Source organism: Antechinus flavipes, chromosome 2 (genome assembly GCF_016432865.1).
Source record: "Antechinus flavipes isolate AdamAnt ecotype Samford, QLD, Australia chromosome 2, AdamAnt_v2, whole genome shotgun sequence".
Lineage (NCBI taxonomy): Eukaryota > Metazoa > Chordata > Mammalia > Dasyuromorphia > Dasyuridae > Antechinus > Antechinus flavipes.
The window spans coordinates 554,536,716-554,555,046 of record NC_067399.1 but is presented as its reverse complement, the minus strand read 5'-3'; the positions used below and the strand labels follow the sequence as shown (position 1 = coordinate 554,555,046).

The following is an 18,331-nucleotide window of genomic DNA, read 5'->3' as shown; positions in this document are numbered from 1 at the left end:
CTCTGTCTCACATGCATGTGTAGCATGCAGAGGCAGATACAAAGTAATCATTATCAGTGATCTCTGGTTATTGTCTCCAAAAATGGATAGCTAAGAGGTTAACTCTAAAAATGTATACATAAGAAGTAAAAAGTTTCTTTCCAAGTTTTTTCATTTTAGATCTCCCCTCTCTCTCCCATATTGCAGCATTTAGTAAGATTTTACTCTTACCACGTGATGACAATTGAATTCTTTCATTACTGAAGCTTCATTGAGAAATTCAATTCTTTCCCGCATGCTTGCTGCTTCATTGACTGTTTTGATGGCCACTCTGGTTTCAGGTTCATCTTTCACCACACCCTTTGCAACTCCCTCATATACCATCCCAAATGAACCCTGCCCAAGTTCTCGACTCATGGTGATCTTCTCTCGAGGTACCTCCCACTCATCTGGAACATACACTGGGAAAAAAAAAAAAAACAGAAGGTATTTCATTTAAATATATTTAAAGGAAAAACCAAAACTACACAAAACTCTTCCAACATATGAACATGAAACAGATAAGCCACTGGTCAATTTGCTTAGGACATCAATAACTAAAATCTTCAGAAGAATAATGTCATGAAACTCATGTTAGTTCATCTTAGTGTTCTAAGAGATGCTTATGGAAAGAGCCAGTAAAATTAGCAAATCTCAGTATTTCATGTATCTGTGATTTCAGTAGTAAGAATTTTCCTTTAACTAATATAGATTCTAACTTCCCAATATTTTGCTAAACATGAAATCCTAAACTGAAAAACAATAACAAGAAGAATCCATCAGGTAATAGTCAAGTTTCTAGAAATGGACCTATTTGAACTTAGGTTGATCTTCATATGAGAAATTTATCACCATGCCTGGGCATTTCTAGGCTCGTTGGCTTTTTAAATTTTGTGCTCTACATAATTTTCAGAAGAAGAAATCAAAGCTATGAATGAAATCATATGAAAAAAATGCTCTAAATCACTGATATGGAAACACAAATTTTAAAAGCTCTAAGGTTTCATTTCACACTACCATGACAGAAAAAAAAATGACAAATGCTGGAGGAGATGTGGGGAAAAAAATATACTAATATACTCTTGATCGAATTGTGAATTAATCCAACCATTCTAGAAAAAACTTTTAAATTATGCCCAAAGGGCTAAAAAACTATGCATACTTTGATTCCTACAGAGGTTGTTTTTCAAAAAGAGGAAATATAAGGGAACCTATTTACAAGGAATATTCATAGTAGCTCTTTTCATGGTGCCAAAAAATTAGAAACCAAGGGGATATCCACCTATTAGATGATGGCTGAACAAGTTTTGCTATATGATTGTGACATAATACTATTGTCTTGAGGACATGATGACAGGACATCTCCTGTCAAGAAAAACTTGAGAAAATTTATGTGAACTGATGTAAAATGAAGTGAGCACGACCAGAATAAATACATAATAACCATAATATTGTAACAATAATGAATTGTGTAAGACTTAGTTACCTTGATCAATAAAATGATCTTCCACAATTCCAAAGAACTTATGATGAAAAATGCTAAATACCTCCAGGGAGAGAAATGATGAACTCTGAATGTAGATTGAAACAATTCATGCTTTATTTTCCTTAGATTTTTTTTGGTAGTTTATTATTGTTAATATATATATATATATATATATATATATTTACAATAGGGCTAATATGGAAATGCTCTTTGCATGACTTCACATATATAATGGGTATTATATTACTTGCCATCTCATCAGGCAGAAGTGAGAAAGAGAATTTGGAACTCAGTTTTTTAAAAAAAAATCATTGCCCTTCCCTCACCCCCAAAAATAAAAGAGTTCTGTGTTCTGCTGGTTAAGGCTTCCAGATCTCATAGTGTCATCATGCTAAGATAAATCACTAAAGTAGAACTTTAATGGAAGAGATTACAATATTGAAGTTCCTCAAATTGTGAAGTTCTAAACTTCACAAATAATTATTACATAAAGAATAAGTAAATAAAAAAAATTGAGGTTTTTTGAAACCCCTTAAAACACCAGACTCAAGATATGATTTGGGAAGTATAGCTCTTTATCTGGTTCAGTCCTTTAGCTCATCATCCAATGGCAAAATAAACTGAAGGTAGAAAAGAAAGTCACAAAAGAAAAAGGATAAAAAGAATTTCAGAAAGTTTGTATCCTGCCACTCTTCCACCTTGTGGAGAGTTGCCAAACCAGAAAAGAAGAGGATTGAGGACAACTCTAAAAAGGGCAGGACATCTATTTCAGGTTTATTTTATTTTTATTCTAACAAATATTTATTGAGTGCTTACCACATGAAAAACCCCAGATCATTTTAACTTCAAGACACAGGGGGTATATCAATCTACTACAGACTTGGGTGTAGAAAATCTAAGGTAAAATAAATGCTAATAATAGGTTTAACAAAGAAATGGCTAAAACTAGAGCCAAAAGGCACTATTATTATGTAATTTCTTGGGTGGAAAGGAGGTGGTTAGAGGCAAAAAGACTCCATTAAGACAGGATGAGCTTGTAACTGTACTTATGTGGTCCTACTCATTAGAAATCAGAGTATTTCAGGATAACTAATTTGATGGGAGAGAAAATAATTCTCTAGCAGTCAGTGTTTACTATAGCTATTGCTAATAGTTTCTCTATAATAGAATCAGGTCTCAAGTATTATATTTGATTGAAGTCTTCAAGGCAACATTAGACAGAATAAATGCCAGTTAAGAATCAACCATAGGAATATTTACAAATATGAGCTATAACTAATTCCTAACTTTCCTTCATAAGAATTTAATATTTATAGTGTACAAATCTTTAGAAGTTTCACAAAAACAAGTCTGCATTCCATACTTTTAGGTAGTTCACCCTAAAAAAATAAGGAGATAGCTCACTTAAAACTAGAACTATACAAGACTACCCAATAGATAAGAATATTTACAATACTCCCTTAGGTTCTATAAAACTCAGGGTCCATAACCATTTATCTCAGGAAAGTGGTTTGCTTTTTAATCAGAATTAACTGTGCAGTGTGCAATAAAACAAGAAGTTTAAAACAGTTAAACTTATTTCTTAGAGGGGAGGGCCTCTGAAATCAATAAATTCTTCCCTTTACACATTTATCTATGGGAAATCTACTACACTAAGCCAAAAAGTATATACTTCAACTAAAAACCATAAGCTTCACCAATCACCTGGAAGGTTGCATGAACAATAGTATCAGCTCTTTTCTGTTGGATATTATCAGTGTGTTCTGGGAAATGGTTATAATCAATTTCATTTTAGGGAAAAAGTGGATTTTTAAACTACTTTTGAATCACAATGTCACTCTGTCACCTTTTGAGGAAACCACCTTAAACTCTTTGTTAAAAGGCTGGAGAGATTAGGTTCAAATGAGGTGACTGTTCTACCAATTGGTCTATCCAGCACTAAGGTTTTTAAACTAAGGTTGAGTGACATTTTTAAAAGAGTCAGAACAGAGACCCTCAGTTATCAGAATTATTCATTATTCTCTCAGTATAAAATCAAAATCATCACAGAATCTATTTTGCTACATTAATGCACTCCTAAATCTTACTTGACATTTCACTGTCAAAGCTACAAATAAGCATGCACCTTCTGTGTTTGGTTTTATTCTGAAATAGTACAAATCCTCATCTGTCTGGGATATTTTTGGTGTAGTCTTTTCTATACAAAAGAGAATATAGTAAATTATTTCTCATTTTCTCATCTAGTCTATGAACTTTCACTTCCTAATTTATATTTACCCTACATTATTTGCTAACATAAATATAAAGATTTCCTAACACTTATGGTACTTTTAACTTTTTAAAACTGCTCTCACATATGTCATCTAGCATGTTAATAATAATCACCAGTCACTTTCATAGTGTTAAAAATAAGGTCTTCTCCCATATTTCTTATTTTGTTTAAACTCTTAGAGAAGAAAGAAAACTAATTTTCTCTTCATACTCTTCCTTCAATAACCATGGACATTTGCTTATCTCCTCTGATGTCACTAGACATGATCCTTTTGTTTCAGGGTCTTCATTTGCTTTAATAGAAGAAGCCATGATTTCATCGGGACTGATGCAGCCTACCCACAACTCTTTTTTGTATTAAGTAGGAAATCTTTATGAGTTGGTGTAGACAAAGCAAAAAGCATCACTTGGAAATCAACAACTAAATGGTGATGGGCCTTTCATTAATTAATTGGATGACAGGAACACAATTTATTTCTGGGGTCATATATAAAACTTTTTAGGTTGTAAGATCTATAGTATCTAAAGAATACACAGCCTTTCAGAATCCACTGTGACCTGTATGCTAAGAAGAAGCACCAGAATGGAACTTTGGTGAAATCTGAAAAAAAACAAACCCCAAAATCAAAAACTGACCTGCTAAACCATATTCAGGAATGGCCAAAAGAAAATGTAAAGGGATAGAGAGAAGGTACATTTTATGATATTGGTGAAATGGAGGAATAACAGACAAAGGAAGAAAATAAATTCCAGTAAAATTTTACAATAAGGATAAGAAATATGAATATTACAAAGAATGTCCTTGAGTAGACAAAAATATTTTAAACATATAAAAATCATTTAAATCAAAAATACTTTTGCCATCATCATAATTATCTCTTTTCTAGATATGAACATTCTGATATCTAGAATCACTTAAGAATCTTTGTAATATTAACATCACATTTCATGTAATCAAACTGATCCCAATATGGGTTATATTCAAAAATGTGTTTCTATTACATAGAGTGTTGAGGTCCTCTACTTTTGTGATTTTTTTGGGGGGAAGACTATTTCTTTCTCTTAAAGCAATGATATTCTATGACTGTTTCTAGAATTGAAGGCTACCAAGCAAACCATTTGGATAAGACCACCTTTTTTAACCTTAGGTTTAAAAAAACACATTAGCAATGATAGAATTAAAATCAATGCTACCTTCAATCACTTAGTAGGACTTTGTACAAAGCATTCTCTTTATATGAATCTTAGATGCCTCTTAAGTAAGAGGGTGACAATGATACTTTGTGAAATCTCAACAGAACTGCTTGTAAAATAAGAATAAATATGACAACAATAATAGCAGGTAGCATTTGTATACTGCTTTAAAGCTAGCAAAGCTTTATTAACTTATTTATTATTTTATTTCATCTTCTAACAATCCTTGGAGAGATAAGGAAAATGAAGCCGATGATGGTTTAAAAACCTGCTTAGAATCATAACAACTAGTAAGTTCATAGGATGGATTTGAACTCAGTTCTTCTTGATTTATCTGTTGTGCTACCTAGTGGCTTCTTAATGACTTATAACCATGTATATGACTTTTTATGGTTTTCATAATTATTTTTGCAACATTATCATTTCCATTAGTAATAGCCCAAATCCAAAAATTACATGTGTGTACATGCTTTAAAACACTTACCATCTGCAGCACTGAAGTACTCTGGATTGACAGATGCATATAGAACTCCATTCCCTAATCTGTCACTGTTTCTGTCAAAAGATTTAAAATGTAATTTTTCAAAACCTTACATATATGACACCTCCATCTATCCTTCTCCCTCCATTCATACCTCTTATTTTATATGTTCTATTAAGTACTAACAGGGAAAATGAAGAATAGCTTTAATTATGATACTAACTAATATATTCATAACTTTTTCTAAAAGTATTTTTGCATGTAATCCCATTAGTTTCTTTAGTACTTTAAGATCATTTTGCCCTGATTATACTAGAATAGGATACATATTTCTAAAAATTGAAAGCATTTTTGGAAAAACTCCTAAGTTCTTAAGTTCCTCTTCAAGAAAAAAAAATATTTTTTTTCTTCAATTAAAATAAAAGAGATCATTTGGCAAAAGGGGTCATATCTTGCATTTGAGAATGTTACTTAATTCAATAAGTGAAACAACTTTACTCATTTAAAAAAAAAACTTAAAGCCATATATAAAACAATTAAGAATAATTTCAATAAGTTCATATTTTACTTTTCTTTAAAGAATATGTAAACTGAAGAACATGTTTTCTAAATTATGCTATTTCTCCCTTTGTAAGAACTATAATTATATTTCTCCCTTTGTAAGAACTATAATTAAAGTCCTCAATGAGACTGATTTATGTCTTTATTTTTCAATAAATAAAACCAAATCACTATGACTCCTAATTTAATGTTCAAACATTCAATGACAGTTTGAGAAATATGAAGTTCTTACCTTTTTTTATTGTAGACATACCACATTATCAGTATTCCACCAAGTATAAATAATCCTGCGATGGGGAGAGCGATCATTAAGTGAAGGAAATTTTCATAGTCTGGTGCTGCAGACATGAAGAAATGAAGTACAGTAAATAACATGAAATGTTTTTATTTTAATCAATTAATGGGATTTAAAAAGTTGTCCAACTTCTTTGATACCACTATCTTCCCCAATATCCATCCCCCCCCAAATCTTCTATGAAAATCAATCAGATATTGTAGAAAACAAATTAACCCACCCCACCCCCCTTCCTTTTTTGCTGAAGCAATTAGAGTTGACTGACTTGCCCAAGATCACACAGATAGGAAGTGTTAAGTGTCTGAGACCAAATTTGAATTCAGATCCTCCTGACTTCAGGGCTGGTGCTCTTTACACTGTATCACCTACCTGCCCTTAATATTAAGATCTTCTAGCAAAAAGCAGAAGCAAAAAAACCCTAGATATCTTATGAGTGAGTATTCAGAGGACTGTACCCATCTTTTCTTTTAAAGAAATTTTTAAAAAAGGTATTTTGAAGTGGTGAAACATCTGAATTAGAAAGTATTGTATTTGCATTTTAAATACTTAGGTAGCCATGTAAAACAGTAATAGAAAAGGCATCTGGTCTTGAAGTTAGGAATACCTGAGTTCAAATCCAATTCTAGACACTGTATCTCTATGACTGTCTCAGTTTCCTCGTTTGTAAAAAGGGGATAATAATGGCATTTATCTCCCAGGGTTTTTATAAGGATCAAATGTGATAATATTTGCAAAGCATTAAGCACAATGGCTTGGCACATTGCAAGTACTCAATAAATGCTTGTTTTTACATTCCTTCTTTTAAATGAACATTTCTAAAATAAAACTATTTCTCCTTTTCTCAAAAGTGTCTCCCTTTTCTGAATTCTATTTTTTGTCAGGGGTACCATCATTCAACCTGTCACTCATACTTTTAAGTCATACTGTCACCTCTGACTCTACCATCTACTTCTCCTACATCCAATAATATGTGAGAGCTTGTAAATTTTTCCTCCAATCAATTAGCATGTATTTATCATCTAACAAAATCTTTAAATATGTTCCTTCTTTTTTTTTTAACATATTACTTTTTTATTGCTCTTTTTTATCATCTTTTCTAAAATTGCTGCCTCTTCCCTTAGTGAGCAAGCTTTTGTAATCAGATTTTTTTTTAAATGAGGAAAAAAGAAATTCAGCAAAACTAACTAAAAGTTAACTGAGTCTGAGAACACAAACAATGTTCCATTTCTAAATTTCCCCAACTTTAGAAAGAAAGCTGGAAGAGCATTTCTTCATCTTGTTCATAGGGCCAAGCTTCATCATTTTATTCAGTGTTCATTTGGGGAAGGGAAACTTCTTTTAATTTTGCTTATTTCACTCTGCATTAATTTATATAAATCTCGTGCTTTACAGAATTCTTCACATGAACTGTTTCTTTTTTTATTTTTTATTTTTTAATAACTTTTTATTGATAGAACGCATGCCAGGGTAATTTTTTACAGCATTATCCCTTGCATTATTCTGTTCCAATTTTTCCCCTCCCTCCCTCCACCCCTTCCCCCAGATGGCAAGCAGTCCTTTACATGTTAAATGGGTTACAGGATATCCTAGATACAATATATGTGTGCAGAATTGAACAGTTTTCTTGTTGCACAGGGAGAATTGAATTCAGAAGGTATAAATAACCCGGGAAGAAAAACAAAAATACAAGCAGTTCATATTCATTTCCCAGTGTTATCATGTATTATATTTGTGTACTACAATTTATTTTCATTCTTTAATTCAAAGCTTTTTAAACTATGGGTCATAACCCCATATGGGGTCACACAACTGAATATGAAGGGGTCACAAAATTATTATCAGTAGAAGTTTGATTTATAAACCTATTTTATATACCTACATACCTGAGGTCAAGTAAAAATTTCTCAGGTGAAAAATGCTGCGAATGGAAAAAGTGTAAAAAGTCCCTCTCTAATAAATGCTATTTCTTCCTTTCCATTGATTAAATCAATACTAACTTAAATTGACCTAAATTACTACAATGATCTCCTAACTGATTTTCCCACCTTCATATTTCCCCTCCCTTTGATTTAGAGATTCTTAAACTTTTTTTGTATCATTGATTTTGATAGTCTGTTGTCTTTGATAATCTGGTGAAAGCTATGGAGTCCTTATCAAAATAATGGTTTTAAATGCAGAAGACAAAATATCTCAGATAATAAAGGAAACCAGTTACATTGAAATAAAGATGTAATATCTATTCCTATCTATCTCACCAAGATCCTATGAAATCTAAACATGGACCCTCATTTTCACAGGCTAACCCCTATTCCTAGAAGGTTCCATTTTTTTTATCTCAATTTCTTTAGTATACTTCAAACCCCAAATAATCTCCCATCTTCTACAGGAAGCCTTTCCTCATTCTCTCTGATTCTAGTGCCTTCCTTTTTTAAATAATCTCTTGTGTTTATATATATATGTTTGTATATTGTGCCTATCATTAGACTGAGTTCCCTGAGAGCAGAAACTGTTTTTACTGTCTTTGAACACCTAGCACTTAGCACCATATCTGGCACATAACAGACATTTATTATTTTATTTTTGTGAGGCAGTTATGGTTAAGTGACTTGCCCAGGGTCTCACAGTTAGTAAATGTCAAGTTTCTGAGGTTACATTTCAGGTCTTCTGACTCCAGCATTGATGCTCTATCCCCTGGTACCATTTAGCTACCCCCACAGTAGACATTTAGTAAATGTTTACTGACTGACTTAGGGATTCTATGGACTCCAGTTAAGAATTCATATTCTAAGCCAGCCTTTACAGAATGAAGATTTCCCTTCCTGATGCACCATTCTCATTATTCATTCTCCTTATGCACTGTCACTCCTCTGCTCAAAATTTTTAATTTTGTAATTCTTTACAACCTTACCTCTTGTTATTCTTCAGTCCACATCCTACACTCTAAGTAAACTATCCAACTGTCCCTACCATATATGCAGATAACAGTTTCCAGTCTTTCTTTGCCATAATTTAGTCCACAGCTATGACTAGGATCTCCTTAAACAGTATGTTGCCAGCTCTGCCTGTTAGTTGAAACTCTGAACCTGACTTGAATAGGCCTACTCTTCCATGAAGTCTTCTCTGATCTTCTCTAATCAGTCAAAATTTCTTTTATCTCCTTAAAATCTTACTTAGCCCTTTGTAATCTTCTTCTTTCCATTAGGACTATAAATTGAGTGACATCAGGGATCACTGTCTCAATTCTTCTCCTTCAGATTTTGATAGTATGCAGGGACTTAATAATTGCTTGCTGGATTTAAATCATGCCAGAATAATAATATTAACCAAGTACTTTATAATCATTCTATTCTTTGCTTTAAGGCAGGTTAGAGAGACAGAATAAAAATCCATTATTACTAATGTATGATTCAGTTCTAAGGCAGAAGAGCCTGCCATTTACTCATTGTTGAAAATATCTTCATGTCATTTATAGTTATCAGAGTTAGGAGTGTTTTTCCCTAGTTTTTTTTTTTTTTTCAGAAGATATTTTACATCATTCCTATCCCTTATATTAGTGGTCAGATTGAACTGTGTTCTTTTGGGTTCTACAATTCAATAGGACATAAAACATGTTCAAAGGAAAAATAACAAAGTGATTAAAGATCTACAAATAGGCCTAAGACATTCTGCTATGAGCAAAAACTAAAAAAATACCTGAGATGATTTAGTCTGGATAAAAGAAGACTGAAGGGTAATTTAATAGTATTCATAAAGAAGATTTCTATAAGGAGAATTGCCAATAAGAATTCATTCTCCAGTGAGGATTTAACTGGAAGAAATGACACTACACTTCAATAACAAAGATTTTCATTTGACATAAGGAAAAATTTTCCCAATAATAAAAGATATGTATGATTTCCCCTTGGAGTATACATACCCACTTGTACTAGAGAAGGTATTCCTGGTTCTCTCATCCAAGTCTGATACTTATGGGATTTACATAGCTATGTCATGAAAATAATGTGACATTTTATCTTAATGGGGCTAGCTCAAAATGAGTGTTCTATATTATAACAAATGTGTTTTGCCCAAATACACAAAAACATACTTTTCTATGAACGTGAATTTCCCATTTCTCAAGAAAGCTTTGGCATTTGCTTTCTCTGTGGATAATAAATGACAGAGAGAGAAAAAAAATGAGGAAATTTATATGATCAAGATAAGGGGTGATGGATACTAAAACTTGATGACCAGTTAATGGTGGAATCTTTTAATTGGCTAAATTAGATTAGACGATTTAGGTGTCAGGTTTAGGGGAAAAAGTTCTGAAAATGAAAGCAAAATGAGTGCAAAAAGATTTTGTTACTTTCAGCTTACAATCCTAGTATACTTTATTTTTCTTTTTATGACAGATAGAATCCTTATTTTCAAAGACAAATTATCTCTTTTGATAATAAAGGTTAGTGCCAGTTAAAGCAACAATTATCTTTTGAGTTCTTTTCTTAAGTTTTGGGCTCTAATAATAAAATTTTATCTATTACATTGACAAAATGGAATCATAGTTAACTGGAGGACCATAATTCTACACTGTCCAAATGTTATTTTCTCTAAGAAGTAACATTTAACATTGGGATCCCAAATCAAATAACAATTGAATATAACACAAAATAAGATAAAAAAACAAAACAACTAATACATTCAAACTGAATATAATGGAAGAGTCTAATTTTTACCAAATAAAATGTTAATTTCTCTATTTCAAGTAATATACCCATTCAGTGCCTACTATGTGATCACTCTCATGCAGGGTACTGCTTAAGTTTTTTTTTCACATTATTTCTGGTCATAGTATCTATCATCATAAAATTATCAGAGTCATATAGAATAAAATATTTCTTCCATTTGCAATTTGTCTTTTATATAATTTCATTATCACAATCATTATTATATATCCCAACTTAACTACAGATAATAGTACTAAGTGCTTTTCATATTATTTATAATAGCCCTAAAATTTTTGTGTGTGTGTGAAATGGCTTCATTTATAAATTAAGTTCTAATGAAGAGATCAGCAACTCATATAGCTGGGAGGCAATTTGCTTCTCCTACCCCTTCAATATGACCCTAACTTCAAAAAAATTGACTGAGAAAACTGGTCTTCAAGAGTTAGTGCTCAGCATCACTTCTTTCCCCTACCCCTTCCTAGTTCTCCCTCCCCCTGGATACCAGAAGAACAAGAGTTGAACACTTGATGTACAGCTTTAGCCAGGCTGTTGACATAAATCTATGGTTGTTATCAGTTTTAGGTCAAGGGATAAAACACTGGGTCTACAGTGAAGGAAACCTGAGTTTAAATCCAGCCTTAAGACACTTACTGTGTGACACTGGGCAAGTCCCTTTACCCCTATTTGCCTTAATCTACTGGAGAAGAAAATGGCAAACCACTCCAGTATCTTTACCAAGGAATTCCCAAGGAATTCTCATGTTCCATGAAGTTCACAAAGACAATACTATCATAATCCTTACGTTTGGCTGGGACATAAAAGAATACAGGGTCAGTCCATGATCCATTCCCAGAAAGAGAGGTGGCCTGGACACGGGCTGAATAGTTCCCAGGGTTCAGCCGTGTAAGCCTGGCTCCTCCAAATTTCCTGTATTCCTGTCTGGAAACACATTCCCGCTGATCCTAAAAGAAACACAATAGTCTGTATTAGCTTTCCCCAAACTTTTGTGAAAGTAAGGTCTGTGATTCTTTTGCCATGTGTTGTTTCAGATTTTTATCTCACTGATGACTTCAGCTCTGTAAATGTATCAATCCTACTTCTCATCTCCCATTGAACAAATATCCAGTAGAAGGGGGAAAGGGAGACAAAGAAATTGGTTACCTATCAGATTGGTTACCTGTATTCCAAAGTTATTTTCTGGCATGAAATTTTTTTTTAAATTCAGGAATTTTGTCATAACCATTTCTTCCTTTCTTCTGCTTAGTTCAGAGTAGGGCATATAGTAACACTAAAAATTTTCTTGATTGTGATTTTTTAAAGTTTATAACAAAAAAGAGTTCAATACTAAATGATATTCATTTGATACAACCATAAGAAAAGAACACAGAACCCTTCCACATCTTACCTCTACTTGTTGACCATACTTTATTTCATACATTAATATCAATCCATTGGGATTTTCAGGTTCTGACCACTTCAAGTAGACAGTATTATCTGGTCTTGGCTCCCACTGCACTGGCCCAGGAATATTATCTGCTCCTTCTGAAAACATTTCCAACATATGATAAAAGTCAATCAAGGATGAAAGACAAAAAATCATACCATCTTATATAAAGCAGTTATTATAATAATAAATTATCTATGCTTACAAAGCACAGTAAAGAAATGTAGAATTCTCCAGAGAGCTAAATTGCTTATGACAGGAATTGCTAAGAAATGAATGGTTTTTAGAACTGAACATGCACTAATAGACTGAAAATGTCCACTGCAAAAAACACTCCCATCTTTAATCACAAGAATCTTATCAATTAAAATATATCTTGTGCTCTTGGCAGGTATGGGGGGAGGTCTAATAACTAACTAAACTCTTTTTTTCTATTAGCTGTTTTAATTGGAGGGCAAAAAATTGGGAAGGCAACTACAAACAGTAAAGCCTCATTCCTTTGGACTCCATTAACCGACTATGCAAGAATTCATAGGGGATCAAGCTGAAGATTACGTTAGTATTAACTATTTAAAAAAAAAAAAAAGAGGCTTCCTAAGCTAATGAATAATGTAAACAAAATTACATAGGGGTATTTTTACCAACTGAAAAGAAGGAACCATTTTCCATCATTTTAGCAGTAAATAGACACAAGGTACAGTGTCTTGAACATATCAAATAATCATATAATTAAACACACTACTTCAAAGGTACTGTGATAGCTACAGGGACAAGAAAATATTTTTTTCAATTTACATTGAAGTTTATACTTCAAGAATTTACTATTAGAAGAAGGAAGGAAAAAGTAGGCTATAAAAATGTGTAGAATGAATTAAATTAGCTATAAAATATAGCAGGTATTGCTTAGATTGGTAGTTTGATATATAAATGATTAGTCATGACTCTCTTCTTATCTATCCAGTCATTAAAGCAGTGTCTCAGTTAAATTATAAACTTCACAAGCTTCCTTCAAATGGTATGTCATGGTAAAAATAAACCAAAAAAACAAAAAACAAAAGATAAAATCCCTTCCAATTCTTTAAATATAGTCTATAATCAAACTTATTAATTCAGAGGAGCTTCCTAATTAGTTTTAATTAGCAATATATAACAGTATTTAAAAGAGTTATTGCTCTATCGGCTCATACCTGCTGGCATGGTCCTGGCAAAGACAAAGTTCGAAGCACTACAGCCAAGAGTATCAGCTTCATGGTTGCAGCTATGAATATCAATTCGATACAAAGTAAAAGGCCTAAGATGAGAAATTAAAGTCCTTTCTTTATTATCCACTCTACTCTCAAAGAATGGATATTCAGATTCAATTTCTTCTGTGTCTGACATATTGGTGAAGTGATCCGCCATTGTAGTGTTCCTGTTCCGACTGGGCAACGTAGAATTTGCAATTTGAAAGACATCTCTACGCCTCCTTTCAGGTCTGCAAGGAAAACAAAAGCCTGGCTTTAAAAAGCTTCCACTTTGTTTGCAGAAACACCTGTAAGTAAAGTATCAAGAATCATAGTGGGGAAAACTGCAAATACACAAGGGAAAAAAAAATCTGTGTCTCATTTAGAATAGTCATTAAGTCAAAAAGCCTTTATTCAGCTCCTGCTACATACCACGAACTATGCTAACTGCTAGGGATATAATAAAAAGGTAAAAACTACCCCTGTCATTTAGGAAGCTTCCAGTCTAAAGGAAGAAATAATAGGCAAATAATGATATACAAACAAGATACTGACAGGATAAAGTGGACAGAATCTTATTATCATTAAGGAATACTAGGAAAAACTTCTTGCAGAAGGTAGGTAGGATCTTAGCTTAGACCTGAAGTAAGTCAGAAAAGTCAAGAAACTGAGATAAGAAGGAAAACATGTAAGGAATGGAGAACAGCCACTGAAAATTCAAGGTTGGTAAATAAAAGGTAAGTATAAAAACAGTACTTTATATTACCAAATAGAAAAAGAAACAATAAAACAATCTGGAAACCTTCCTTTTTTTTTTTAAGTGTAGATTTTAAATTTTCAGACCTGGAAATCTCAGGATCTTTCCACTACATCCACAGGAGTTACTCAAACACACCCAAAGGCAAACCTGCCCTGAAGTCATCACCTGAGGATGTAGAATCCTTTTCATGTTTGATTAGAATGATACTGCCATCTGGTTCACAGAACACACAATTAAGCATTAAAGGTTAAAAACCCACTAGCTATATCTCATTAAAATTCATTAGAAGGCCAAGAGAGAGAGAGGCAGCCTTAAAACAACAGATTTGGTCCTAGATGAGTTAGAGATGTTCAACATCAGGAGATAAGAGGGTGTTACAAGGACTTTTATTTTACCCTTTATTTGGCTTCAATGATGAGTTTTTTTTTGGGGGGGGAGAAGCAATGCTCAATCTGGAATCAAAACATGTGCCATTGTAATAATAATTAATAGAAAAAATGCATCTGAGAAAGAGAAAATTTTTCTTATGAAATATACAAGGGAAGAGCAACTAAAGTTGTTGAGAAACAAGAAGCTAAAAGATGTGATATCTTTTAATTTTGATTTTATGGGATATAAAACTGAGCTCTCTGAGTCAGCCATCTGACCCCTAAAACCAGAATCCTAACATTAATATCAACAAATAAGAACAAACAGAAAATATGTGGGTTAAACAACAACAACAACAAAAAGAAGCAGAGAAGCAGCAATCTTCATCTTAACCTTAAGGCACACTGAGACAAAAAACTGCTGTGTTGGTGATTACTGATCAATTTCCAGCATCATAATAAGAATAATAAGTAAGGGTAGAAGAAAGAAAATGAATTATACTTGAAAAATAATTTTTAGTGATCCCAAGAAAATGGTTGTAGGGTCTAGGGGAAGGGAGAGAAACAAGAAATCCACCTATTTTCTGGTCTAGGGTAATTTCATATACGGAATACAAAACAACCAAAAAAAAGCAGGAAAACTTTCAGATGCAGAGGAGGATATCCCAGAAAATTTACATGTTTATCCTATCTAAATTTGGCTAGCATTTTATTGACGTATATTTGACTCTAGGGAAAAAAATAACTAAAATTTATGAAGATGGAAGAGGGTCTGGGAGGTGGGACATTAATGCTTTCCTAGTCTACTGTTCAACTTGATTCTACAGTAGATATTGTTTTCATTCCCTGCCTTTTTGCAATAAAACACTGGGCCCCCCATCAAAATCAGAAACAGGCCAGGGCAGGATGATGTCATAGTACAGATGTCTTCATTTCTAACAGACATAAAACCACAAGGTTAAAGCTTTATGTTTATATGTTGTATTTTCTTTCAAAATATTATTAAGCACCCACAAGATACAAAACAAAATCCACACCCACAAAACAGAAACAGAGCAATAGGTAGAAGGCTAGTAGGAATCAAAGTTACTGCTAAAGAGGTCTGGGTTCACACACAAAAAGTTTGCCACCTACCTTCTCTGGAAAAAAAAAAACAAACCACACACGAATATTTGCATCTACAAGTAACAGAATGTCTAGGTTTATCCCATGGAGAAATCTCACTATGTCACAATCTCATATTTACTTGCTACTCAGAATTCTTACAGTTACTTAGTAGTTTAGTGATTTACAAGACTGGTATCTTTTATTTATCACAGATGAGAGATTGTTGAAACAATAAAAAAAGGAAAACATCTTTCAAGAAATTCAGCAGAGATGAAAGAAATAGAACAACATGAAATAAAGTCTTTATAAACCTATCCAAATAATATAACCTACAATAAATATTAACTAACGTCATCTGCCTTCCACCCTCCCTGACAAATCCCCATAGAAAAAGATTTTGCTTTTTAAAACCCAAGATGTCAAAGAATAAAACAGAATGTTGGGCTTTGTAAAAGAATATTTGCAAACTTAAAACATTTACTGCCAAAAAGTCAGCATCCTACTTCAAAAAATGTACAACAAACATTCTACTTAAAAACACTTTGGACAATGTTTCATATAATAAATCAAACTTGACTGTTATTAGTCCAAAGACTAAATAAATAGTACTTAGAATGAATGACAGACTTTAAAATAATTTTTAATGATTTAAGTTGCAAAACAGAAAGCTCTCCTTTATGATTCAGTCTTATTCTGTCTTTAGGACCACACCTGATACCCATAACTTTGTTACAACTTGCACATACTTAAGATTACAAGGGAAAAAATAAGTAGACAGATTTTGTTCACTCCTCCCTTCCCATTTCTGTCTTCATTATTTCTTACAGGGAAAAAAAAGTAATGTTGTATTTCTTTTTAGTTTGAGAATGTCTGGATTGAATTGCTTATCTATTTATCACACAATATTAACTGAGCATCACTGTAGTACAAAAAAGGAAATCTGATTATTTTATGTGTAACAAATGAGTAGAAAGACTCCTTGAGTTATGGCTCTCAGGGACTAGGAAGGTAGGTAAAAACAACCGATGAAATCATCATATAAGAATATCTTTTTGTCTACCTACCTTTACCTAAACAAAATAATTAGATTATAATACAGTATTCTCGTAGGCAGTGTATAAAGGAGGCTTACCCACAGTTTTTCTTTGTCCCTTGTACTCTACCATCATTTACAATTTGTGAGGGGGGAGAGAAATATTGATATAGATTTAGACTACAGGGAGCTTCTAGGTTCATCAGAAATGCCCTTTTGGGGTAGTGAGGACTTAGAATATTAAGCCCTCGGGCATCCATACTAGACAGTACCCTTCCAACTTTGAATAGAACAAATATATCCTTATCCTTGTTGATCATTAAACCACCAAATTAATTCCTGCTTTACATTGACTTGTAAAATGTCCTTTGATACAGACATACCAGCTTTGCACCAGATGATACTCTGAATCCAGGGGATAGATATAATTATAGAAAAGATTGATTTGGAAATAGCAAACTTTTGAAATTATGAAATTCTTGATTTTCCTTATGTCTTTAAGAAAGGCTGGTATTTTAGAATCATAGAGTTCAAAAGGACGTTAGAAATCCCTTAGACCCAATTCCCACATTTTAGAGACAGGGAAACTGATTTTCTTTCTTTTTTTTTTTTTTTTTTTTTTTTTTTTCCATTTCCTAGCGTTCTTTCTTTGGGTGTAGCTGCTTCTGTCCATCATTGATCAACTGAAACTGAGTTAGATCTTCTTTTTGTCAAAGAAATCCACTTCTTATCAGAATACATCCTCATACAGTATTATTGTTGAAGTATAAAACGATCTCCTAGTTCTGCTCATTTCACTTAACATCAGTTCATGTAAGTCTCTCCAAACCTCTCTGTATTCATCCTGCTGGTCATTTCTTACAGAACAATAATATTCTATAACATTCACATACCGCAATTTACCTAACCATTCTCCAATTGATGGGCACCCATTCATTTTCCAGTTTCTAGCCACTACAAACAGGGCTGCCACAAACATTTTGGCACATACAGGTCCCTTTCCCTTCTTTAGTATCTCTTTGGGATATAAGCCCAGAAGTAGCACTGCTGGATCAAAGGGTATGCACAGTTTGATAACTTTTTGGGCATAATTCCAGATTGCTCTCCAGAATGGTTAGATTCGTTCACAACTCCACCAACAATGCATCAGTATCCCAGTTTTCCCGCATCCCCTCCAACATTAATTATTTTTTCCTGTTATCTTAGCCAATCTGATAGGTGTGTGGTATTTCAGAGTTGTCTTAATTTGCATTTCTCTGATCAAAGTAGAAATAGTTTCAATTTCATCATCTGAAAATTGTTCATATTCTTTGACCATTTATCAATTGGAGAATGGCTTGATTTCTTATAAATTAGAGTCAATTCTCTCAATATTTTGGAAATGAGG

General features: G+C 32.9%; 1 protein-coding gene across 1 annotated transcript in view; it reads right to left on the bottom strand.

Annotated features, from left to right (window-relative positions):
* The window catches only part of IGF1R (insulin like growth factor 1 receptor), a 367,206-nt gene that overhangs the window by 24,679 nt on the left and 324,196 nt on the right, over positions 1 to 18,331 (bottom strand). Inside the window, exons 12-17 of the mRNA XM_051981024.1 lie at positions 13,641 to 13,927; positions 12,415 to 12,551; positions 11,812 to 11,971; positions 6,244 to 6,349; positions 5,454 to 5,524; positions 211 to 440 (exon numbers count right to left, since the gene is read on the bottom strand). Coding sequence (XP_051836984.1) covers positions 211 to 440; positions 5,454 to 5,524; positions 6,244 to 6,349; positions 11,812 to 11,971; positions 12,415 to 12,551; positions 13,641 to 13,927 — 991 coding nt within the window. The remainder of the gene's footprint in view (positions 1 to 210; positions 441 to 5,453; positions 5,525 to 6,243; positions 6,350 to 11,811; positions 11,972 to 12,414; positions 12,552 to 13,640; positions 13,928 to 18,331) is intronic.